The 24,725-nt window shown below is 46.9% G+C and overlaps 6 protein-coding genes across 6 annotated transcripts; 4 read left to right on the top strand and 2 right to left on the bottom strand.

Moving 5' to 3' along the window:
• Positions 1-780: 780 nt before the first annotated feature.
• On the top strand, positions 781-2,291 carry PtA15_1A513 (uncharacterized protein; the record flags this gene model as incomplete). The annotated part of the gene is made up of 7 exons (XM_053165549.1): positions 781-1,056; positions 1,111-1,221; positions 1,301-1,417; positions 1,484-1,627; positions 1,709-1,774; positions 1,858-2,063; positions 2,132-2,291. 7 exons carry the CDS (start codon positions 781-783, stop codon positions 2,289-2,291), a joined length of 1,080 nt encoding a protein of 359 aa, XP_053016729.1.
• Positions 2,292-5,857: 3,566 nt separating this feature from the next.
• PtA15_1A512 (uncharacterized protein) lies at positions 5,858-7,782 on the bottom strand (the record flags this gene model as incomplete). The annotated part of the gene is made up of 2 exons (XM_053165548.1): positions 5,858-6,124; positions 6,226-7,782. 2 exons carry the CDS (start codon positions 7,780-7,782, stop codon positions 5,858-5,860), a joined length of 1,824 nt encoding a protein of 607 aa, XP_053016728.1.
• Positions 7,783-7,898: 116 nt separating this feature from the next.
• On the top strand, positions 7,899-9,276 carry PtA15_1A511 (uncharacterized protein; the record flags this gene model as incomplete). The annotated part of the gene is made up of 7 exons (XM_053165547.1): positions 7,899-8,013; positions 8,081-8,208; positions 8,294-8,375; positions 8,460-8,655; positions 8,726-8,873; positions 8,957-9,135; positions 9,231-9,276. The coding sequence occupies 7 exons, from the start codon at positions 7,899-7,901 to the stop codon at positions 9,274-9,276; spliced, it is 894 nt and encodes a 297-aa protein (XP_053016727.1).
• Positions 9,277-9,863: 587 nt separating this feature from the next.
• On the top strand, positions 9,864-11,241 carry PtA15_1A510 (uncharacterized protein; the record flags this gene model as incomplete). The annotated part of the gene is made up of 2 exons (XM_053165546.1): positions 9,864-9,936; positions 10,043-11,241. 2 exons carry the CDS (start codon positions 9,864-9,866, stop codon positions 11,239-11,241), a joined length of 1,272 nt encoding a protein of 423 aa, XP_053016726.1.
• A 1,247-nt stretch (positions 11,242-12,488) lies between these two features.
• PtA15_1A509 (uncharacterized protein) lies at positions 12,489-13,837 on the top strand (the record flags this gene model as incomplete). Its single annotated transcript, XM_053165544.1, has 3 exons — positions 12,489-12,561; positions 12,657-12,763; positions 13,142-13,837. The coding sequence occupies 3 exons, from the start codon at positions 12,489-12,491 to the stop codon at positions 13,835-13,837; spliced, it is 876 nt and encodes a 291-aa protein (XP_053016725.1).
• Positions 13,838-14,723: 886 nt separating this feature from the next.
• PtA15_1A508 (uncharacterized protein) lies at positions 14,724-15,982 on the bottom strand (the record flags this gene model as incomplete). Its single annotated transcript, XM_053165543.1, has 2 exons — positions 14,724-15,868; positions 15,946-15,982. 2 exons carry the CDS (start codon positions 15,980-15,982, stop codon positions 14,724-14,726), a joined length of 1,182 nt encoding a protein of 393 aa, XP_053016724.1.
• Positions 15,983-24,725: the final 8,743 nt, after the last annotated feature.

The raw sequence follows: 24,725 nt of genomic DNA, 5'->3' as shown, positions 1-24,725 counted from the left end.
TCCAATCTAGTTCCCGATCGTCGTCAGAGTCATAGTATTCCTCGGCCGAGGCGGGTTTGTCAAATTCTTTAATTGGAGGCGGCATATCATTGGGCGGACTGTTGATTTCCATGTGAGTATCATCTTCTGCATTACCAAAATTCCTATCTAGAAACATCTCCTCGAAATCTTGATTCAAGTTTTCCTCTTCTTCCCAGCCAGTACTGTTACTAGGACCTCCTTGTGATTGTACGTTATGGCCAACAGTAGAATTCCCGGTACGAGAAAGCCTCTCCTTCTCGAGTGAAATGTAATAGCTCTTTGCTTTTAACAGATGGTTGCCGAGCCTTGAATGTTTGACTTTATTCTTCAGAGGCCGACTTTTACAAGGTTTGCAAACAAATTGTGGTCCATCGGGTGTTGTATATTCGTTAAAACCTTTTTGACCAGATTTAAAAATGTAAGTAATCTGTTTTCTCGAATTTATTTTGTTGGAATGTTCTAACAAGTATCATCCACCAGGTTGTTTATGTGTCTTGCCATGGCCGGATTTTGACAAAGGAAGACCTTGGATGATGTTTTTCAGGGTGTGTTGTGAGTAAAAAGGAATTCAAGCGATTTGATGTCCTCTTGCCCTTTTCAGCATTTCTGACATTTCAATTGTGACTTAAATTGCGTCACTTTTTCCGATTCACCCATCCCAGCCGTGGTCTCTCTTCCTCCACAACCTCGTCTTTTCTCTTCTCATCCATCAGCCAATCAACACCTTCCGAAAAATTTCCAAGTCTTCATCCCTTGACCATGTCTGACAACGATGAAGACGATGTTTCAAACATCTTTAACCATCCAGCCCCAAGTCAGATCAATGATGAAAACAACAGATCCACCAACGGGCCGCAAGAGACTGAACATTCCGAACTCTTTGGCCGCGATGAATTGGGCTTTGATCAAGATCGAGCTAAGTCGGATCAACATATGGAAGATCCTGATCATCCGATGGACTCTCTGATTGAAGAGCTTCAAAACGATTTCCACCTCAATGATCACTTTGGTACACTCGCTTCCAAAGCTGTTAAGGTCAGTCTTTTCATTATTGCTGTTTGTTACTCATCCTGATTTTTTTTTGAACAGTCTCCCCCCGAAGAGCATTACGCAAGATCCATCTATCTCGTGAGTTCGATTGCGCAACATTTTGCAACTGAGCCCAAAACCACCGGAACAACTACTCAGGATCCTTTTAAAGTGAGTGATTCTGATCAATCAGTTATCTGCATTATGATGCGCTCAACATATTGTACAATAACCAATTTCTCTTTGTTAGGATTTTATTCGCGACACTGCCAGGCGTTTTATAGTCAAGACTGATATTGAAGCTTACACTGCTACGGTGGATAAGCACTCAAATATTATTGCCAAGTCGCTTCCTAAATTAACCAGAGTAAGCATCCTTTTGATTGTTTGATTCGATGCCTTTTGGAAGCTTTGTTCTCATCAAACTACCCAGGACGCAGCCGATCAAAAACCAGAGGAATACAAAGCCAAGTTTTACCCGGAAGGCCATGATGGGAACAATGCTACCGGAAAGTCGCCTTATCGTCAGGCACTTAGCTCTTTGGTGAAATACGTTCGACAACAGCTGAGAGACTCGGTAAGCAGCACCCTGCTCCTCTTTGAAAATGCTCAACGTTTTGCATTAGGTTGACACTTTTGTTCCAAGCTTTTGACTCAGATGTTGGAGAACCAAAAAATTCAGCCAAGTGCACCGGTGCCAGATATTGACACGCTGATCAAGGCGGTAATAAGTTATTTCTTTGTACTGTTTCTACAATTACAAATGCGAGTGCAAGCTGACAAATTCCTTTTGCTGGTTGGTCACAGATGATCCAGGAACTCCTTCCAAAAAGTGAGAAGGGGCAACAAGTCCACACCAACATCACTTGGAAGCAACGAATCCGATTCAGCCATCTCCGATTGGAGACGGCCTCGAACTACCTCAATCATCACCCCAAAGGTGTCACACAGTGGACAATGATTGATCAACGTTTAGAAGATCTCCGATGGAAGTCTACTGCCTTCCGACAAAAGTAAGCTTATTCTGGTTCACTTGAGAACAATCGATCTGATCATAACCTCTTGTTACTGGTCAAACTAGACATGCTCAACTGGTCATTGCGAAGGACAAGGAACTCTTTGGCCAGGGTAAGCTCTATAAAGATATTGTGAAGGCAAGGATTCTCATGCCAACCATGCAAGAAGTTCAGGACGCCATGCAACTTCCCGAGCCTTCTGCGCCTTCCCCTGTTGCCACCTAATCTGCCTGTAGTTTGGGACCCGGGTGGCTCACGTGTTTTTCAAGCCCATAAAGAATCCATCACTGTTTGCTGGTAGTCTCGTTTTCATCCTCATCCCCCCTTTTCCTAGAACACGCCATACACATCTTCTCCCATCCCCCAAAAAGGTTGTACACCAAACTACACCACCATTTTTATATTTATTATCTACAACGTGTCCTGTATAAATTTCCTGCGCTCGCAATTTCAGCACCGTTACAAATGGCAAAATGAATAATTTCCGGGTTTGTACCAAATCTGATTGGGCATTCATTTGCGGAGCAAAACCCACCTGGAACAAAATAATTTGCCGGATTAAATCCGCCTGGAGGGAGAAAGATTGACCCAATTTTGGCGTCGGAGTCAGCCCAACCCTGATATGACGTCGGGAAAGCTGCTCTAGATCCGCCGTGAGGGTCAATCCGACCAGCTTGCTCTGACTGTAGGGTATTGACGACCTGACTGTCTCGCTAGTCAAAAAACCTGAAAATTTGCCGCCCACATCAATCCGACGGGATAATTGACGCCGGCATGAATCCGACGGCTTGGATTGACGCCAGGCTCAATCCGACCCCCCGAATTGACGCCAGCGGCAATCTGACGCGTCCGACGGTTTGCCTCCCAACGTGAATTCCACGTCGGCTTAGCGCGGCGTCAGAAAGGTGGGCGCTGACGCAAATTGCGACGTCGGATCGACGTCAGACTGCACCCGTGGTGTAGTCCCTCAAAAAAAATTTATTGTTCATCTTATGCTTTTGGCCAAATCAACTCAATTTCAAGGGGAGATATTTTCCCACTCCCCAGGGACTGCCCTACCATAACACTGCAAGAAAAACTCTAGAAACTGCTTGCAGTTGAGATGCAGCAAGCTTCACTCAAAGATTGGCTCAAGCTGGAGTCAAGCACCCAAATTCTGGGCTGGCACACCTTCACTGTGTACCTTGTTCAGCATTTCAATGTTGAACATGCTGTAGTGCTCATGCAGTAGGCTGAGGCAAATGAGCATCCCCCTGAGCACCCTTTTATTTTCATTTATTAAACACTCCATGCGCCATTGAATTCAGCCAGAATAACATAAATAGGGTATGTACACATGAAAGGGATATGTACAGATGAAAGAAATATGTACAGATGAAAGAAATATGTACACATGAAAGGAGAATGTGAGAAGGTGTATAAACACATAAAAGGGATATGTACACATGATGAAAGGGGTATGTATGCATGAAAGGGGTATTCATGCATGAAAGGGGTATCTGCAGTAAGAGGTATTTGCACATGAAAGGGATATGTAAACATCAAAGGGGCATGTAAACCTGAATGATGAAAGGGGTATTGAAAGGGATGTAAAAAACTCAAAGGGGACATTTAAACATGAATGGGTCATGAACACATGATGAAAGGGGTATGTACACATTGTGAAAGGGATACATGCACATGAAAGGGATATACACACATGAAAGGGGTATGTGCACATAAAGGGCTATGTACACATTATGAAAGGTGAATGCATACAAAAGGGATATGTGCACATGAAAGGGGTATGTGCAAATGAAAGGGGAATTTTCACATAAAAGGGCAATTTGCACAGGTATCAACTCCTGTACTCAGTTTTTTGTACCTTAGACTCACTCTTGCATAAATTAGGCAATGTGCATGGAATCAACCAGTGCTTGATTCATGTATGAGGCATAGCTTGCCTTGAGCTCTTGCATCTCAACTTCAAGCAGTTTCTAGAGTTTTTCTTGCAGTGATAATGTTTTTACATAACTGTGCTGGAGGCCTTTGGTAAATAAAAATTGGATAGGTATGAAAAAGACTGGAAGTTGGCTGTTGAAATCAGTTGGAAATCATCCTGAAATGAACCATAACTTGCCAAAAAAGTCATCCAGAACTCATCTAGAATTCATCCAGAACTCATCCAGAATAAAGGCCTTTCTTGGCTCCATGACCAGTGTGTCCTTTTCATGGACATGTGAAAGGCCCAGCCTGTGATATTGTCCCCCTCATGTACTTGCGTACATCAGGGGGAAAATTGGTGTCTCAACACAAAGCTTTTACTTTTCATGTGGCCATGAAAGGCCCATCCTGTGATGTTTCCACATCAAAGTACGCGCGTACATCAGGGTGACTGTGAGCAAAGTGTGAAAAATTTCACTTGCATGGGCACATGTGAATTTTGAAAAGCAAAATTCACCAGATCATTTTTGTGAGGAGGCAAGGATATCTGGCCAAACTGGGGTGGCACTGCAGTCCAACCTTGACTTAACTCAGACTTTCACCCTATTAAAAAAGGTTGTCACCATTCTTTTAGCCAAATTCAAATTGATTCCCACATCTCCAAGAAAATGGGTTTCACTAATTTTACTGCAACATAAAACCACATTCCAAAATTCCAAACCCAATAGTATTGAGTTGAAATTACTACAATTCTGTACATGAGGGCATATAACTTGAATTACAAGAAACCCATTTTTTCAGAGATTACATTTGAGAATGTTAATTTTTCTTTGCTATCCTTCAACATCAGTAAACAGGAGCAATTGATGAGTTGGATTTGGGTGAAATGTCATTTCATCATATTTTTTCCTACAGTTGTACCTAGAAAACAAGAGAATTCTATGCAACATTGTGTTGAGTCACAAATCAATTCTGGCTGACTTTTGAATCACTTCTCCATCCACTTTACGATTCATTTAGGGATGAGTTACTAATCCACATCAGGCCCACATCCGACCAAAACTCACATAAAATTCAGCTCTGGCACTCCCTGGGGAGTGGGAACATATCTCCCCTGGTGTTTGTCTTGCTCATCCCTTGTTTCCAACACAAGTCCTCTTTGAACTCAACAGAAATAGCTTTCACAGCCAAGTTTACCATCAAAAAAAAAAATTGATTTTGTAGTCTGTATCAAGAAAAAATCCAGTTTTGTCAATTTTCTACTTGCGTGGGTGTGGTTGACATAGCACGCAAGTCCCTTGTCTAGAGAGTTCCAACATCCATCAGAAATAATCCGTACAAAAAAACATAGAGAATAGTATTAGGGACTTGGGTCCAGTCTACATACAGACATGGTAGGGTTGCCCAAACCAGAAAAAAAGAGGCATCAATGAAATCCATGGTTTTAATTACAAAAACAATTTGTTTTTCCACCACTGCTCTGCTGCAAGACGCGGCTGTTGTGGGAATGAGCTGGAGGCAAAAAAAGTTGCGCCGTCGGGGATTCGAACCCCGGACTAAAGCTGATTCTCCTGGAAGGCTTCAATGCTAACCACTACACCAACGGCGCCTGTGCTTCGACCTACCATGGTAATTATATGACCCCCACATAGACTTGAGCTAATGAGGTTTGGTCTGCTATTTCAATTGTCATTAGAGCACCAAATTGTCTGATCACTGACCCATTCACAAAAAGAGAAAGAAACAAGTACGATGACAATCAGATGAACTTTGTGGTTTGCGAAAACTCGATAGAGGACGTACAAGGGGATACAAGTCGGAATGTGAAAACAAGCGTGACAACGATAAAGAGAGAGAGAAGGCGAGATTCAAGCGGGAAGGAAAGAAGGCTGCGGGGGCGGGAACTGGGGCGAGTTAGCGCCGGGTCCGAGCAGCCTCTGCTCGGCCATAGGCCGATATATCCAGACCTGGCCCCTCGAGATAGTCGCGAGGTCGTAGGTGCGTCGGACGGGAAGCTGCTTGAGCGACTGCTCGATGACCGTGATGAGCCCCAGCATCGTCGGGGGACAAGCGTCGGCTGAGCGACTCGTATGGACCGTCGCGCCGCTCGCTTCGACTATGATCGCGGTGTGATCCTGTTTTTTTTGGTTCGTGTGTGTGTGTATGTGTGAGAGGGGACGGGAAGATCAGTGATATGTGGGGGGTGGTTCGGTGTGGAGAGAGAAAGAGAGCTTACGGGGTCGCCGAGGGTGAACGAGAGGGCAGGGTTGACGGTGCGGCAAGCGACGAGGCGCCACTCGATGATATCGCCGGGCCGGATGATGCCGAGCTGGTGGAGCTGTTTCCAAGTTCCATGGCCCTGGCCGGGGGCGGTTGCGGTGCCATGGTAGAGGAGGATGCCATGGGTGCGGGAGATGCTGGCGAGGGGCGGGGGGATGTGGGGGTTCTGGACGGGGCAGGCCTTGAGGGCCTCGTTCGCGAGATCCCAGCACTCGCCCCGGGCGACATGTCTCCCGCCCCGCTCGGCGTCCAGGGCGAACTGTGTGATCGGGGGGCCATAGGAGTCGGCGGCCTGGGCAAGCGTCGGGCCGTCGATGAGGCCCGGAGGCGGCCGGAAGCGCGCGCTCGCATAGCGCGGCGGCCCGCTGTCTGAGACCGCGAAGACGACCTCGCTCCACAGCTGCGAGAGGTCCGGGAAGAGCACGTAGTTCATCTGCCGCCGCTCGTCCCCGGTCTGCGTCCAACAGGAGACCCGCTTGACGTCGTCGGCGGTCCGCATGGGCTCGGGCACCGGATCGTCGGCCCTGTACCATTGCTCGGGCCCCCGGGTCCACTGCCGATAGCCCTTGAAATACCGGGCCAGCTCCTCCGCCCGACAGACCCCCTCGTCTTGCATCTGCACCTCCTGGGCCGTCGAAGGCGGCCGGGTTTGCAGCGCCACCGGAGGCTTCCCATCTCGTGGGCGGCCGCCGGGGACTCGAGCCGGGAACTTGCGCGCAAAGAACTCGTCAAGCATGCCGAAAAAGGCCTCCTTGTCCTGCGCGGTGAACTGCGAGAAGGGCGGGAACGGGATCTGGCCATGTTTGGGATGGAGGAAGCGGGGCGGAGTGGACAGGTTCTTGGGAGGGGCGGGCGGGGGCGCAGGGTTGTGTTGCCAGTTGACCGGCTTCTTCATCGTGATGATCGGCGGCGGCGGGGGCGGCGGCTGGTGGTGTTCTGGATGGCTGCTGGGCCACTCCGCTGCATGTTCAGAATGATCGTCGACGGCCGCGGATTCCTCGTACAGTTGCGAGTCCGATTTAGGGGGGGAAGGCGGGCCGTATCTGGATGTGGGCTGGACGGGCGCCATGCTCGGAGGGCCGTACCCATTGTTGCTGGTCGGCGGGGGTCTGTAGGGGGTGGCCGTGCTGGGTGGGGGTGCTACTGGTCTCTTGGCGACTGGCGGCGGATAGGATTCTTGGTCGGGGGCAGCATCCGAGTCGCATCTCCGGGGGGGCAAGGGGGCCCTGGAAGGCGGTGGGGGCGGGATGTTTGGCTGGCGAGTGGGCGGTGGCGGCGGCGGGGCTGGGCCGAGCCTGTCGTTCCTGGCGGGCGGCGGGGGTGGAGGGGTGTAGTTCGATGGCCGGGCGTAGGAGGGTGGTGGGGGTGGGGGTGCTGCTGCTGTTTTCGGGTTGGCTGGGCCCTTGAAGACGCCTGATTTCTGGCCGGCCTTGTCGAGGGAGGAGTTGAACCCCTTGCGGGCGGACTCGACCTTCGCGTTGAGGCTCGACAGTCCGGCTGGGATCAGCGGCATCGTCGCTTGGCTGTCCCCGTGCTGGCTGCCGGCTGGATATTTATGGCCACCCCCCGGGTCACCCGCCCCGCGGCCCGGGTGCTCACCAGCCGCCCTCCGGAGGGGCTCGGTGCGGCATGGCGTCCCCTCCGCCGCAAGTGCCGTTCAGGCGGGTGCTGTGGGCCAGACAGCCCTTCCCAGACAACTACCAGGACCGCACCTTCCTCACCCATCTCCACCAGAACCGCACCGGTCAGTCCCTCCAGCCACCCAGCTCTCACGCTCTCACTGGAATGCTGATGGGATCCCCAACAAACAGCCCAGCGGACGATCGATGGCTATCCGACCCTCGTCATCTGCGCCTTGCCTCTCTGCGCCCATCTGTCCTCCGTCATGATCTTCGTCGGCCTGTTCGTCTATCTCCATGAAGGACATATACATGCTCAAGTCAGCCATCTCACTCAAAAAAAAAAAAAAAAAAAAAACCAAGTTCAAGCTCAAGTATCATACCTTCCGGGCATTATCTACATAGGGGTTGATTTGGTACACTATCTCATTGGGCCTTGTGGGCTACCTTGTGTGGGAACGCTCGAAATCCGATCGAAGACTAGCTCGTCCGTCACACCACTCATCGCCAGCCCCCTAAACTCAACCCGCAAACTGAACGGATAGGAAGAGCTGACCACGTTTTGTCACAGGACAGGCAGTACTGCGATCGACAGGGATCCTGATCTTCCTGCTCATGTTGATCTCGCCGGTGTTGAAGACCCTGACGCTGTCGACTGACTCGGACTCGATCTGGGCGCTGTCGGCCGTCCTGCTCACGATCAACATCCTTCTAGCCGACTATCGGGACGGCCGAGAGAGCTTGATCGAGGGCAGCTTGGACGTCAGGTGAGCCAAACCCAGCACATGCACACTCGATTCTGCTTCCTGCAGATTGCAGCTAACTCAGAGTGGCCAGCTTCCCTTCCGCGCTGTCTATCAATGCTGCCATCTCCGCCTCCGTCGTCCTCGGCTCCCGCTTGCCTTCTAACGCAGATGTCTTTTCACTCGTCTTATTTGCCGTCGAATGGTTTGCATTGTTCCCGTTGATGCGGCGGGACGTCATGGTCTGTTCTCCATCTCCATACCCTCCTCATCCGACCCATTCCTCATCCCTTGCTTTTTCTTTTCGTTTGGTTTGGTTCTTCAGAGAAAATATCCCGACAGCTTGTTTAGACCGGTAGTCCTGAACATCTCATTAGCATCTCTGGCCTTCTTGATCAGCTGGACGTTATCCATCAGCGTCGCCTTGATTTATCTGATGGCTGTTCCCTTGGGCACTGCGTTCATCTTACCTGGGATATACGTCTGGCTCCAACGTTATAAAAAGTATGCCTTGACATTAGCTAGGGACTGCCTTTCCAGGGAACTTTTTTCTGATTCAATTCCTTTATTATTATTTTGTGGGGGGTTTTTGATTACAGGGACTTGGGCGGGCCTTGGGACTGTGCCGTTCCCAGACTCTCTTGACTTATGTACAAAAATCCAAAATGGCATAACCCCTGCCATCTTCAACTAGTGATGTTTTTCAAAACGCACAAACATCACCAACAACATCTACACCGCAACAAAGATCCGCGCTCAAAGCGATTCAAGTTACAAGGATGTAAATATGTACAGTGGCCGGTACACACCAGTCGTCGAACACAGGGTTGATGTCCGGTCTGTGTCCCCCATGCCCATCCCCAGAGCTTGTGGCCAAGCAAGACTTGGGCATTTGCCAAGTGCCCCCGCCCGCATGCCCGCCCGCCATCACGCCCTTTGAGAGCTGAAGCCTGCTGAGGCTGAACTCCGCTGCTCAGAGTCAAAGTCAACGGGAACGGAGCGTGAAAGGAGGCCCTTTCAAGAGCCCAGGGGTCGAGCCCAAAAGCTCATCAAACTCAGGTGCCCAAGACATGTACTCAGCCCATTCTGCATTCCTTTCGCTCTGCATTGATCATCGGATTGTTGATGGCAATACATGCGCATGTAGTTTATAAGGGACGCTGGGATGAGAGTCACTGATCACACCTTTAATTGTCCCCGAGCTGGATTTTGCACCCGCCTTCAGAAACACCATGCCATCAAGAAAGAAAAACGCAGGAGCCACCAAAAAACACACGGCCCGATTGAACCATCGGCTCAAAGGAGGTATGTCTATTTATCATACGCTTTCATCCACGCCAAACCCCTCGTTCTTGTGACCTCTTTGCCGGGCGTGATGATCGACCTTCTGATTTTTTCTTTCTCTGAGCAGATTTGGTGATTGAGGGGTTTAGGCGTCTGGCGGATATAGGTATACGGGGAGTCGATGATTGGGAGTCAGTCGATGGCCCCGGCAGCCCGTCCAAGCTCTTTGATTACCCAGGCACCTCGACCGAAAATATCAACCTCCAGTTACATTCGTGGATCCTACCCCTCTTGAGACACCAACTGGTCGCCCTCCTGCCATTGCTAGAGCCGGCTCAACTGCGGAAAAGGCCAGTGACAACACTCAAGCTGATCTCCGAGCTCCAAGTCGCCATCGCTCACTCCATGACTCGAGTCCACGCTGCGCTTGCGCTCATCCATCCACGTCCATTATCTTCCAACAACCGAACCGACGATGGTCATCTCAAACAATTTAAAACTTTCAGGCTGCACACGCTGATGTATGTGACTGGTGCACTCATCCACGATCCCATTCATTTTTTTCAGTCGGCCGGGGAACACATCAAACAAATTGGGTTCTCTACAAAACAATCGACGGACCAAGTCGGCGCAGCTGCCTCTTATCTGGAATACCACGAAGACACTTTGCATTCGCTCGACGTGGCCATGGAATGCACGGAAGTGGAATCTGAAATGCAATTCATCGAAGATTACTGGTGCGACGAAAAAGCATGGATCAACGTGTTGCTCGGAGAAAACTTGCGTATGATCGATCCCACAGTTCACGCGGAAGATGACATTCAAATTACACGAGCGCTTCCATGGAATACGGCCGAAGTGGTCTGTGGACCGCTACTCGAGCTCCTTAAGTTGCTGGTACCAATCTGGAAACTTTTCCGAACGTTATACAGAACCTTGCAGAAGATCATCGATAGGGAGGAGCTACCAACTTACTCGGACATGAACTCTCGTCAACTGAGCTGTCTATGTCAATTTCCTGAAGACACTGCCCGACATCTGCAGGAGATCTTGGAGCTCTTGCACGAAGCCAATGGAGAAATCTCCCCAATTGCCACACGCGAAATATGCGATCTTATTCTGGATTCTTGCGAATGTATATCTGACCGCCTTTCAGCGGTATTGCTCATCGCACTCCTTCATCTTGTCCCCATGATCCCCGAAGACGATGGCCTTCCCGATCAGAATTACTACCAAAGCTGGTTTCGTATGTGGCATGATCTGATGATTTTAGCCTTCGATCACTTCCTGGCTTCTCTCCGCAGATTTAGAGAGACGGCCTCATAGGCTTTTTTTTTCCTTTTTCACTTTTGTTGCCCAACATGAAATGTTTAGAGGAAAGTGATGTAGTAATTATTTATGTTGATCAAAAATATTTGCATTTTATCTTGCGCCAATTTTCTCGCTCAGCACTGGGACACTTCGGCGCATGCTCGTCTGATGATGAAACGATGAACGCCGGGATGTGTGACACACATCGTAGCACAGTCGGCGTCATTGTTGAATGGCTGCACGCCAACTGGTGCCCCTAATTCAAAGCTGGCACATAGAAAAGCGCGCTTTAGCTGGCGACGCGCCGATCCCACTTTCGTTACTTTTCATCGATGCATGAACGCGCAGGATTGTGCGTCCATCCATTCACATATGTATGATGCAATAGCCCATTCACGTTGGTGACTTTGACACCATTTTCATCCCATTTCGCGTTGAAAATTTTCACTTTTTTCAAGATGGTCTGATTCATCTGAATTCACTTTCTGATAGGTGGAAAATTTATCTAATAAAATATGATATAATTGGCATTATTGTTGCCAACGTGAACCGGGGTAAATGAAAAAAAATGAATGGGTCCTTGATATAATCCAACAGAGATAACTAACAACTGGCGTGTACCCTTGGCAGTATTATTTCAAAGATCCGCACTCAACGTCATACGCGCGGGGACCGGTCACAAACTGATGAGATCTGATGAGATGCGACCTGGGTTTGAGCTTCGATGATGTCACAGAGAATGATTGTTGGAATTTCTTCTCTCTCTCTTGCTTATCCCAAAAATCCCTTACTCTATTTTAATGTTTACTTATTATTGTAGCCTGTTTTTGATCTGATCTTAGCCTTTATGACGGCCTCTTGTAGTCTAGAACCCCGAGAAATAGCCTCTATATTATTCAAAAACATGTCTCCTTATTTTATTCATTCTACATACATACATTCTTTAAATGATCATGTACATACGTATATTTACTTTATTTGTAAACAAAATAACAGCTTCTCCTCTTTTCCTGAGTTGACCACCTTGTGCCCCCTCCAAGGATCTCGAAACTGTTCACCAAAAACTCCCTCTCTTCCTTTTCTTTTACCCTCTTCGGTGATAATTCTAACAATGATGTCACCGGGTATGGACTGACGCCGCCTGAGGAATTTCCGAGAGTTTTTTTGGACATTTTTCTCGACTTCGGTTCGTCAAAGACATCATCTGGATTTCGCGTGCACTCGAGTCAGATTTCAGCACGCTCGAATAAGGAGGAACTCCGATGGTCGACTCAGCCAGCGACACTTCAGTCTCAGACGAGCTGCGGGAGCATCAGCGGATTTGGGCCCAAGGAGGTAAGCATCCAGTGTTCTATCTCAAAACCGTCGGGATTGACTTTCAAAAACTTCGACTGACTGACTTGGGTACAAACATTTGGAATGCACTCCAGACTTGGTTAGCAAGGGGTTTAGAAGACTGGCCGAAAAATATGGACGAGGTGGAGATCCTGATCGCACAACTATCGAACACACTCTATCAACCCGCTCCGTCGAGGAAGTCGCTTTGTTGCAGGAGACACTCTTACACCAACTACAATCCTACTTGCTACCCGCTTTGCATGGCGAAATCACCATCCTCTCAAACTTTCTTGCCAAGCCGCTTGACTTACTGAAAGAGCCAGAAACAAAAATGAAGCTCGTCTTAAAGATCCAATCCCACATCGAACGCACGGTAGACAAAATCAAATTTTCCATTTCTTTCATCTGCCCAGAGCCTGAGACCATGTCTCCACGAGCACCACACCGATTCGATGACCAACACCTGAAACGATTCAAATCATATAGGCTTCGTAGCCTGAGAGCGAAATTCTTCACGACGTACCGGCACATTTATCGAGCCGTTGGAACAGGCCATTTACTTTTCAAAAACTTGAAGTCCTTGCCAGAAATCAACCCCGAGTATACATTTGATCCGTGGAAGTGGTGGAATGTTGAGAGCACACTTGACGCGATCGACTTGACGATTCAATGCATAACAGGGTCTGAATTGGATGTTGCCCAACTGGATTGGCCATCATATCTAGACGATGTCGACCACGTTCTGCACAAAGTTGTTACAGTGATTAATCAATGCACCCATGAAGTTCCCAGGAAGACGTTTGTCCAGGAACCAGTCTTCCACCTCGCTAAACTAGGAATAGGGCTCATAAAGATAGCAAAGCTATTTTTTAAGAAGTTATCAATTGACAGGAGCCTTAATGCGAGGCGGATTCCATTGCGACTTCCGTTATTCACCGAAATGTGTTCCAAACGAATCGAATCTTTGGCACAATCTCTTCCACTAGTCACCGCCGATATCTTGCAACTAGGAAACCTTTTCGAAACCGTCTATGACGCTCACGAAAACAGGTCGGGCAGAGACTTTGTGAAAGTGGCCACGAGTCTCAAATCTCGATTTCAAGCTCCTTTGGTCGTTCTATTGCATTATCTTATTCCTTCTATCTCAGATACCTATGGTTCATCAACTCAAGACTACTACAAGAACTGGTTTGTGACTTGGAATACTCAGTTCATTCTAACCACCGAGAACTTCATTAGTGCTGCGAAATCACTTGACAATAACCCTCCATAGCTTTCCTTCCTCTTGTATCTCTCGCATTCTGCATTTGCTCATTGTCTTGCCGGAAAGACAAATGAGTGTGGATCTTGATCTGCACTTACAAATTCTCTAAAACACACCCCAGACAATTTTTAATCTGCCTTGTTGGTTTGAATTCAATGTAAAACTGGTTGAAATGTTTTGTGACTCCGATCGACGATGGGCCAGTACGCTAACTAAGCGGAGCATTAGCGTAACGTAGGTGAATTCAGCTAACTTTTAGCGTAGCGTGAGCGCAATTACGCCAGATATGCTACGCGCACAGGGCTTAAGAAAGCGCCCGCTACGCTGCGCTACAGCGGTTTCAGTGGTTTTTAGGCCTTTTTTCGCCGCTATAACCGCTAGGCAGCGTAGCGACGCGCTAACACTTCAGAAAAAAGAGGGCGCTTGTAGCGCCGCTACGCTAACACTAGGTGGCCCTGTAGTGTAGTGTAGCGTAGCGGCCCACCGTTGCGAAATTTGCAATTATGTGGATTGTGTAAAGCTAATTTAGCTGTCAAGTTGACCACATACACTTTTCTGAAAATCTCAGCATTGATGCAATTTGATCAAGTGATTGAAGAAACAGCTTGGTGTTCATATTCTAATAAATTTTGACCAATGTTGAATGAGGATAGCATGATAAAAACCAGCTGATTGACAAAAAAAGACTGCATGGTCCCAAGCTCATAGCCTCAACGTAACCCATCAAAAAAGAAGAGAAAGATAAGTTTGCTAATTCAGAGGAATCAGGGAATGAAAAAAACATGAGAATGTTGGTTGGGAAGGGTATTTTCTTTGAATCAATGTCTTGTAGGAGTCGGAAGAGGGGTATTGTATGTACTCGTCGTCGTCGCATTCGTGGCTGTCGGACTCGCGGTCAGCTACTCGCGAGGTCAGCCAAATGTTTGAGGTAGTTCTCGGAGGATAAGTGGCGCTGAGTGCTCCAAGTAAGCAACCACTCTCTGTAATCATCTTGAGTGGCGGTATCGGGAATCAAAGGAATGAGATAGAGGAGTAGGAGGTCCATAGGAGGATTGAAACGAGCTTGCAGAGTGGAGGGTGTTGCACGCAATTTGTTAGTGATGTAGTCGCCAAACCTGCCAGTCCCTTTCAAGTGTCCAACGAGTCCTAGGAGCTCCTTAGCAACACCTTCAACCGATCGGACTATAGATGCGATTTGATCCGAAGACATTTCCGTATAACATGGAATATTTATCCTGATCGCTCCACTTTTAGAGAAGAACTTGGCAAAGAAGACCTTGTGGACCTTGATCAATATTATTGCTGATTTAGCGAGGTCGGTGACTGATTCTTGGATCAAATTTTGCCTTGGACTAGAGTTCGTTAAAGGCGTGACTAAACCGATGATGTTCCGCAAGCTGTCGTCGATACTCACCAAACTTGATTGCCATCTCTTCTCAGCGACATCTAATTCAGATCCTTTGATGCATTCGATAGCCGCCTGGAACGATCTGTTTGCTTTCTCGGCTAGCAATATTCCCTGATGATACATTTTATTCGTCTGCTGGCTAGGTGGTTGTGTCGAACGTTTCGCCCGGTTGAGGATATCATAGGCTATCCGACAGCTTCGACCAATGTCTTGAGAGGCCTCAAGAATATATCCCTTCAAGCTAGAAAGCCGGAAGAATTTTGATCGCTGATAGTGATAGTCGTTAGATGGGTACGCTCTAGCCAAGTGTCCTGAACAGACCTCATCGAACCAATTTCTTAGCTCATCTACATGTGTTTCGACGTTTAATTGGTTCTGAGAGATGAGCTGGATTTTCGACTCTGGTTCTTGCTGCAAGCCCAATGGGTTTAGTGATTCGAATAAATTGATGGTTTGGAACTGTAACATAGGCAGGAGGTTTGACTGCAGGCGGTCCAAAACTTCTTCGTTCCGGGTCAGCTTGTCGTTTGTGAACTTGACGGGATTTCCTTCACGAGACTCGTACTCATAGCGTCGATCGGCAGCCCCATCGTACTTGGTAGCCATCCTTTGAAACCTTTGGATAACCGAATCTACAATTGGATTAAGATGTTTTTCGGTTCCATCAGACGAGGTGCTGTTGGAAACTCGCAATAATCATCCCACTTACCTCCTTGTTCCCATATCCGCTGATGTTCCGGATTCATGGTTGGGTTGGCCTTCGTACTTGCTGTCAAGACTCAAGCTTGGTCTCCGAGCTTAGGAAGCGCAAGGACACGAACCCTAACCCCGCAAGGGGGATCGGTGAGGATCGGTGAGTCCGCGCAACCCACAGGCTCATGCATATGCATGCAGCTCCCAGGTATAGGAGCGTGTATGTGGTAATTGGTATGGATTGCTCCCGGTGGGGCCCGGAGGAGGCTGATGAACACTCCTCCAGGTGGCTGAGCCGCAGCCGAGTACACACCTGTGACCTCGGTCACAACACCAGGCAGTTGGTTCAATTTTTCAGCCACATCATCAAAATACTACACTGCAAGAAAACCTCTAGAAACTGCTTGCAGTTGAGATGCTAGAGCTCAAGGCAAGCTGTGCCTCATGCAAGAATCAAGCACTGGTTGATTACATGCAAATTGCATAATTTATGCAAGAGTGAGTCTAAGCTCTAAAAAACTGAGTACAGGCTCCAAAATACTGAGTTGATACCTGTGCAAATTCCCATTTCATGTGCACATACCCCTTTCATGTGCACATATCCCTTTTTATGCATTCACCCCTTTCATAATGTGTCCATACCCCTTTATGTGCACATACCTCTTTCATGTGTGTGAATCCCTTTCATGTGGATGTATCACTTTCACAATGTGTACATACCCCTTTCATCATGCGTTCATGAACCTTTCATGTTTACATGTCCCCTTTGAGTTTTTTACCCCCTTTCAATACCCCCTTCATCATTCAGGTTTACATACCCCTTTGATGTTTACATATCCATTTCATGTGCAAATACCCCTTACTGCATACTTTCATCATGTGTAAACAACTGTCCAGTGTAGTTTAGCTGGGGAAGAGAAGTCAGGCAGGAAATAGACAAAAGGCAAAACCGCAGGTGATTGGCTATGTCCTTCTTTTGCAAGGGCACCACAATGACCCCCTTGCAAAAGAAGGGGTAGACAATTTGACTTCCTTTCATCAAGGAGGGCAAGTTCATTTGTATCCAGAAACGAGTCAGCAGGGCTCCTTTGGTTGTAGGAAAAGGAAGGGATAAAAGAAAGAAGTTAGCAATGCATACAAAAGCAATTTCATTGCTGGTGCATCCCCATAAGGTCGATTTTGGAGGACTAGAAGGAAGTAGAAGAAGATAGTACTTACCTCAATCGAGGATACACCGGCAAGTTGAATTGAGTAGCAGTGGGTTGTTGATAGGAGACCAGGGGGGGCTTGGTGAGGAGGTGACTGGCTGTGGGTTGACTAGTAGAGAGATATCACGGACTTGTGACATGGTGCGAACTCGCACTCCAATCGGAGGACTGCACACGTAATCGGAGAACACTGAGCGCGGCTGCGGCGCAGTTTTGCATTAACACCCAGGCAGCGCAGCGCACCTCCCCCCCCCTTGAGAGCAATACCCCAAACCTAGGTTCAATTCCTGCCAACAACAACCCCAATACTGTTGGCGCGAACCCCAAAATAATCCCTACGCACAACTGCGGCTGCGCAAGCAGACTGGAGTTCAATTCCCAAACAAAATCAACAATTCTAATCACTAGCACACGGGTTCAATTCCCACTCTCTGCAAAACACAAAATCTATCAGATAATGGGTTCAAAACACACACCCAACCAAATTTATACTTCAAACCTCAAACAAAATCAGCTCACTAAATCTACGGAGGATCACTGCTCAATAAACACTCAATTCAAAGTGTTGTTTCATCATCTTTTTGGATCAAAGCTCTCCATTGTATAAAATCAAACACAGTCATAAGTCATAATTGACTGGGGACAGTCAATAAGTTGGGGGAGGATGTAGTTGTTATTCCTGTGTTTGCAGGTGAAAAATCCAAACTTTTATGAGTACTCTCTAAATACCTCAAGATACAGACAAATAGACGTCAAAAACGGAATCTAAGGCCAAAATGACCCTTAGTCACCCACTGAAACCACCCTCATATCTCTACTGGATCAGAAGATACACAAATAACACCTTTCACACACCAGTCTGGGACAGTTCACATAGGAGTTCACACACAGTTTCACACACAACTCAGCTCTAGGATACTTTGCATAGGATATTGAATTACTTTGTTTCTTTTATTATACTCAACCACAAGTTGGCCGCTGTTTTCACATTGCATATATATGACACTCATGTAATCCCCTCTTAGGGCCTGTACCATAGCTTTCCGGGGATTCAAACCTCGGATTCCGCGCCCCCAAATATTACGTTCTGCTGGGATCCCGTTTGCCCCTTGGATTCCCTGAGTCCACAATCCAAGGTGTGCCAAAAGGCGTACCACGGAACCACGGATTTGTCAACGTGGAAGTCACTCCCCGGTCATCAAAGAGAGTGATTACTCCTCTCCAATTCCGTTCTGTTTGGGTCATCAAGGGGATGATGTACTCCTCTTGATGTCCGGAACAAACTGGTCATCAAGGGGATAATGTACTCCTCTCAATGACTCGCTCCCCCTCAATGACTCGCTCCTCTCAATGGCCGGAATGAACCGGCCATTGAGGGGACTGATTACTCGTCTTGATGACCGGAACTCTCTATGTCCGCTCCGTTCTGGTCATCGAGGGGATGAAGTAATGCCTTCAATGACCGGAACAAGCCGGCCATTGAGGGGAGTGATTTCTCTTCTTGATGACCAGAACAAGCCGGCCATTGAGGGGAGTGATTACTCTTCTCGATGACCGGAACGAACCGGCCATTGAGGGGAGTGATTACTCTTCTCAATGGCCGGCTCGTTCCAGGCATCGAAAGCAATACATCTTCCCCTTGATGTCCGGAACAAACCGGCCATCAAGGGGAGTGATTAGTTCTCCCAATGACCACTCCATTCCGGTCATTGAGGGGATGATGGACATCTCTCGATGACCGGAACAAGCTGGCCATCAAGAGGAGTGATGACAGGTGATGACTCTTCTGGATGACCGGAACAAACCGGCCATCAAGAATCTGGTGGATGGTCTTATGTGTATATACATATGTATGTACATACAATGTATTTGATGGTCCAAGGACCAGGGAAGGGGGAGTGAGGGAAGGGAGTGCAGAATCCGAGGCAAAAAAATAGGGGGGAGCCGTTTTTCCAAACTGAGGAAAATGGCCTGTTTTCCCCGGATTATGAGGTTGACAAATAAGCGCTATGGTACTCCGGATTCTGGGCCGCTTGGATTTCACAGAAAGTTGTGAATCCCGGGCAAGATCCTTGGAATCCGCGGGCTATGGTACAGGCCCTTAGTTTAATATATAAGGAGGCCTCTGCCTGCCAGTTGTTTACTCCCTCATGCCATCTGACTCCAACATCCATCTACTTGCCTGTCACAGTTATTTGTTACACTTACATATGACAGTTACTTGCAATTCATAGTCATTGTTGGTTTCACAAACCTTTCACAATTCTCTCAGTACTGGGTCCCAATCCTGGTGGAAGCATAGCTTCCAAACCTTGACCTTATGTTTTTCACTTCATATACCCTCTGCTCAAGGACCTGGGTCCAAGCCCCGTCCAAGTCATCAGTATTCTTTTTGCCCATTCAGACATCTCATCTACTCCTTAGACACTCAGAACTCTTCTCCAAACAATCCAACTATACTCTTCATCTTCAAACATATCCTTATCACTGAATAAAACTTCAAAACTTAGCTTGGTGGTCTTGTTTTCTGATATCCAGAAAGGCAGAATTTTGCACCTCATTCATACCTTTCCCCATTCAGCAAAAGGGTCTTGCGACACCTTTTGAGTCTTACAAGGGAGTCCCCAACGTGATAGGATAAATCATATAATTGGATTGTTGGACAAAGTCAACCAAATTAGTCAAATACTTGAATAAGAAGAAAGAAGAAAAATTTTATCAACCATTACTGTCATCTAAATTAACGGAAACTCAGTTACCCTGCAGATCAACTAGTCTACTGGAAAAGACTATCCTGTGACGTTAAAGACTACTGCTCTGAAGAATAAATATTAACAACAAACAAAGACTAGCACATCGAATTGAATCGATTCGAGTATTTGTATTTGTATTTGATTTGAGTCGAATAATTCCCGGGCAAATTCAAGCTCAAATATTCAAATCAATTCAAATAATGGCTCAATGCAAGCTTCTCTGGGTCCCAAAGGCCCAAATGTGGGTCAGCTACGCTAACCATAGCTGTTAGTGTAGTGTAGTGCAGCGCAAATGCGCTCTTTTTTAGCGTAGCGTTATTGCAATTGCGCGCATCTGCGCTGACACTAAGCGCACAGGGTGCGAAGCTATTTTAGCTTTTAGTGTAGCGTTAGCACAGATACATTTTAGATTTTAGTGTAGCGTTAACACAGATAGGCGCAATTGCGCTAAAGCTAAGCACGCAGGGGGCAAAAGAGCACGCACTGTGCTGCGTCCGCCACTATCAAAGGTGCGTCCGCCAACGTCAAAAGTGTGTCTGCCACTATCAAAAGTGGGTCTGCCACTACCAAAAGTGGGTCTGCCACTATCAAAAGTGTGTCCGCCACTATCAAAAGTGTGTCCGCCACTATCAAAAGTGTGTCCGCCACTATCAAAAGTGCGTCGGCCACTATCAAAAGTACATCTGCCATTATCAAAAGTGTGTCCGCCACTATCAAAAGTGTGTCCGCCACTATCAAAAGTACGTCTGCCACTATCAAAAGTGTGTCCATGTAGTGCGTCCGCCATTATGAGATATGCCTCTGGCAATATGGTAAGCATCTTTGGCACCATGATATTTTTGACAGATGACCTCCTCAAAGATGTGTGGCCCAGAAATGGGCCAAAAGAAGTCAAAAACACAAAAAAATGTAATTTGTTGATGTTTTTAATGTATCTTGGAAGGTTTTCCTTCAAATATCTCCGAATATTTGAATATTTGACGAATCGGTATTCGAAGGTCCCAAAAAAAACATTGAATACCACTGTGCTAGTCTTTGACAACAAACTAGTACTGAAAGACGTATCTTGAAGAAAGCAGCCAGTTATATACCAGAAGGCGGAAATATTGCCAAAGGATTTTGATAACTAGGATCCTGTTAGAAGAGAGCGTTGGAGCACCACTCAAAGGAAGAGGAAAATTAGAAGCTTGGAAGAAGGGTTAATCGCACCTGAAGAAGCCAGACAGACATAGATTCTGGATAGTTGTATATTGTTAGAAGAACCCTCCCAGCTACTATTAGTTATTTTATAATACAACCCCAACTTGCCCTGGTAAAGAGACCAGAGACCATTTATTGAAATCAAGAAAATCAGAGACTAGTAGGATCATACACACCGGATAGAACTTACATCAGAACAACTAAGAAATCAAGACCAGAACATAACCGTGAGGGGACTGCTTGAGAATCCTGATGGCCTTGGAGTGATAATCTTGGCAAGACCATGCTACTACAGTCTTGATGACCAGGATGATTCCATCCCAGAAATCTTGAAACTCAAGAAACTCTGGCCATCAATACTTCAAACTCCAAATGGTGAGAAACTCTTTGCCATGAAAAATTTACAGTCTCAATAGTCAGAAGTATTTATGGCTACATAACAATTTCCATAGCCATCAACACTGAAGAGTCTCCATAGAAAATAGGCTCCAGCCATTGAGGCTGTTCAGTACTGATGGATGGATATCCTGCACCAACATCCACACCTTCTAAAGTGTGTGTAGCCCAGCAAGTTCCAGAAGTACATGTGTGAGCCTGTGTCTCTAAAGTGACAATATGACACAAGGAAAATGGGTGGGCACTTCAGGTTTGGATTTCTGGGATAATAAATGAAAACTAAGTACAAGAGCAGAAAAGAGATAAAGATGATCTGGAGGTGGTCAGCTATCTACTCAACAAGTGAGGATCCTCAAATTCAAATTGAACAACCTGGAAAAGTTGTAAGGACAGCTGTGCCAGGAAAAAAAAGGCAACAAGCTCTGTGTGCACCAAGGAAATGGTGGGGGGAGACGGAATTGGTAGACTCATCTGCTCTGATTTTTAGGGTTTAACAGAGTAACCTTTGATATTTGATAGGTTTGGGATAGAGAAATAAAGAGAAGCAATCAAGAGACACAGAGTTTCACTCTGATATAAGCAATGTTCAGTGAAAGAGTTTACTTACTGTCAAGAGTGGGATTCAAAGTAAACTTGCGCATGCATGCAAGTCAGATTGCATATGTCAGCCACTGAGACAATTGTCCATGTGTCTAAAATGATAATTACAAGTCATGTAACCCAATGGCTAAAGGCTACCTTAAGATTGACCTTGATCTTGTGTAAGATCCTGTGTTCAAGTCCTCCTGTTGTCTTATAATATTACTTTTGTTGCAATCATCAATTTATATGTACTAAACTGTATGATTTCACACTTATTGTGTATTTACCTTGATTGAGAATAATAATGTACTAATGAAGTATATCTCTCTATGGATTTACCATACATAGAGAGATTACATAATTATTCATGTAATTCCTCCTTTGAATTCCGTGGACCTCTTCCCCCTCCTTGGAGTTAAGGATCCCTCTGGGGCCTTGACTCGAAGGAGGATTAGGTCCCTGTAATATAAAAGGGGGCGATCTTTCCCCCAAGATTATTACCATACAAACCCGTGCACCTTACTAGAACCATAGTGAGTGGGGTTTTACAATAATAAACTAACCTTTCTTCTTTTACAGCCTCAGTCCCTTTTGTGTATTTTCCTAGGTACAGGTGGGTGTTACAACACCTGTAACCTAGAAGATAAGAAGCTCATTCCTTATAAGCTACGGCGCCTGGCTCGAGTTATCGCCGCGTCCCCTTACATTTGTAAGGGAGCTAGCCCCTCCGCTGTTCAGCGTTGAGGTGTGGTTTCTTCCCATTGGCCTTTAAGGTTATAGTGTGGCCCATCTTTCTGCTGGCCGCTACTCAGCCGCTACAGCGCGCATAAAAACCCATCAACTCCGTGTCACATAAGAGACCGGAGCTGACAGCATATTGACTTGCCCCCCACTGAAATTCAAAGTTACCTTGAGCCCCCACTTTGGACCTTGCACACGGCAGAACTCCCATCCAGCTCAAAGACCATTGCCACATACACTCACTTTGACAATTTGGCATTTTTCACCCATTGAAACCTCTCCGAACATGCCATGTCTCACATAACAAGATTTTAAAATCAATCCAATGACCCAGCTCATCCAAGGTCAAGTCCGGGGAGTGATGATCCAGGATTGAGCACTTGTTTGGTATTGCTGAACAAGGACTTTTTCCAACCAGTTGCAAGACAATCCCAATATTCAACTTGATGTATTTTGCAAGTGTCTCTCTGGTAACTGTCTCTGCAACCAGGTTTTCAAGCTGTGGGGGTTCCAGCCCGTGGTTGGAAGTTGGTCTGGTTGTAATAGTATGAGATTTGCAATCAGGAAAGGGCAGGCAACAGTAAAGGTTGAGTGTCAGCCGGGCTACTATATTAAGTTAGAGCCCAGCTAACTGATATATAACAACTGTTAAAAATACACATTTATTGCGGCGCAGAGCGCCTTGTATAAAATGAATACCATATTCATTATTGAACAATAAAAGCGGCGCAGAGCGCCGCGCATAAATGAATATGTAACAAAAGACCTCCCCCCGAACGATGTATAGAATCGAAGAGAGACTGTCAAAAACTCCAGCCGCAGATAGCGGCCGGAGAAAGAATAGTAGCCATGATCCAAAAACCCGTTCTCAGGCCAAGAGAACGGGTTTGCTATTGTTGAACTAATAAAAAAAAACCCGTAGAACGTTCTACAGGAAACGGCCGGAGGAGAATAGTGAAGAAGTAAACTGCTGCGTCTCCCCCGGCCGAAGATGAACAACCAAGAAAATATCATAAAGAGTGGAACTCTTCCTTGGAACGAGGAAGATTAACACTTGTTGTTGAGTAAAGAGGACAAGAGCGATGCGAGCAATAGAACGCTCTACCACTCCTGTCCTAACTAGTTCTTCCCGCGGCCGAGAAGCCGCAATGAATTTGAAAATAGACCAGCGACCCTACCGGTCGCCGCAAGAATACATAAAGGGAGGCTTTTTGAGCGAGTAAAAGCCTCCCCAGATTCATACAAACCATTTCGCCGTACCGCCAGCCTCGCCCTCGTCTACTCGACTAGTCCGCCAGCCTGACCGTCCTTTGATCTCGGTTTTCTCCAGAGTCATTCGTCGTTTTTTTATCGTGGACTTTCTCTCCGAGTAAGTCCACTGTTTTTTTCTTTCTCTATCGGGATATACATCCCCCACCATCTCCTGGGAACGTCTTGCACGTTCGAAACACCCCCTTAACTGGGCCCCAGACGCCACAGGTCACACCACCCCTGCGCATAGTGTGCGCAGGCCCTGTAAGATCTTCCAGAGGGCACTTAACCACCCCAGGCGCTCCTGGCCCCTCCATTAACCCTTTTTTTGGGTATATTAAAAATAACTTTAAAGTTATTTTGCACTTTACCGCGCTTTAACCTCGCGCTACATCGCACCGTGCTCTGTCGCCGGCGTAGCTAGAGGAGTATTCATACTCTTGGCATCACCAAGCCTGACATTGAGCCACAGATCTGATCTAGGTTTGGGTGTGGGCTCCGGACTGGATGAGTTGGCACTCTGGTCTGGTTTTATGGGTTTTAAAGTGATAAGAGGCTGGTGAACATGGTTTGGGTGATCTTGGATTGTGGTGTGATTTCATTTGAATGGGTGTGTGGTGGCTGAGTGTGGATAAGGGCTGACAGGTTTGTGGCAGAGGAGTGGC

This window comes from Puccinia triticina, chromosome 1A (assembly GCF_026914185.1).
Source record: "Puccinia triticina chromosome 1A, complete sequence".
NCBI lineage: Eukaryota > Fungi > Basidiomycota > Pucciniomycetes > Pucciniales > Pucciniaceae > Puccinia > Puccinia triticina.
The sequence above is the reverse complement of the archived record's forward strand: the minus strand, read 5'-3'. Positions and strand labels throughout refer to the sequence as shown.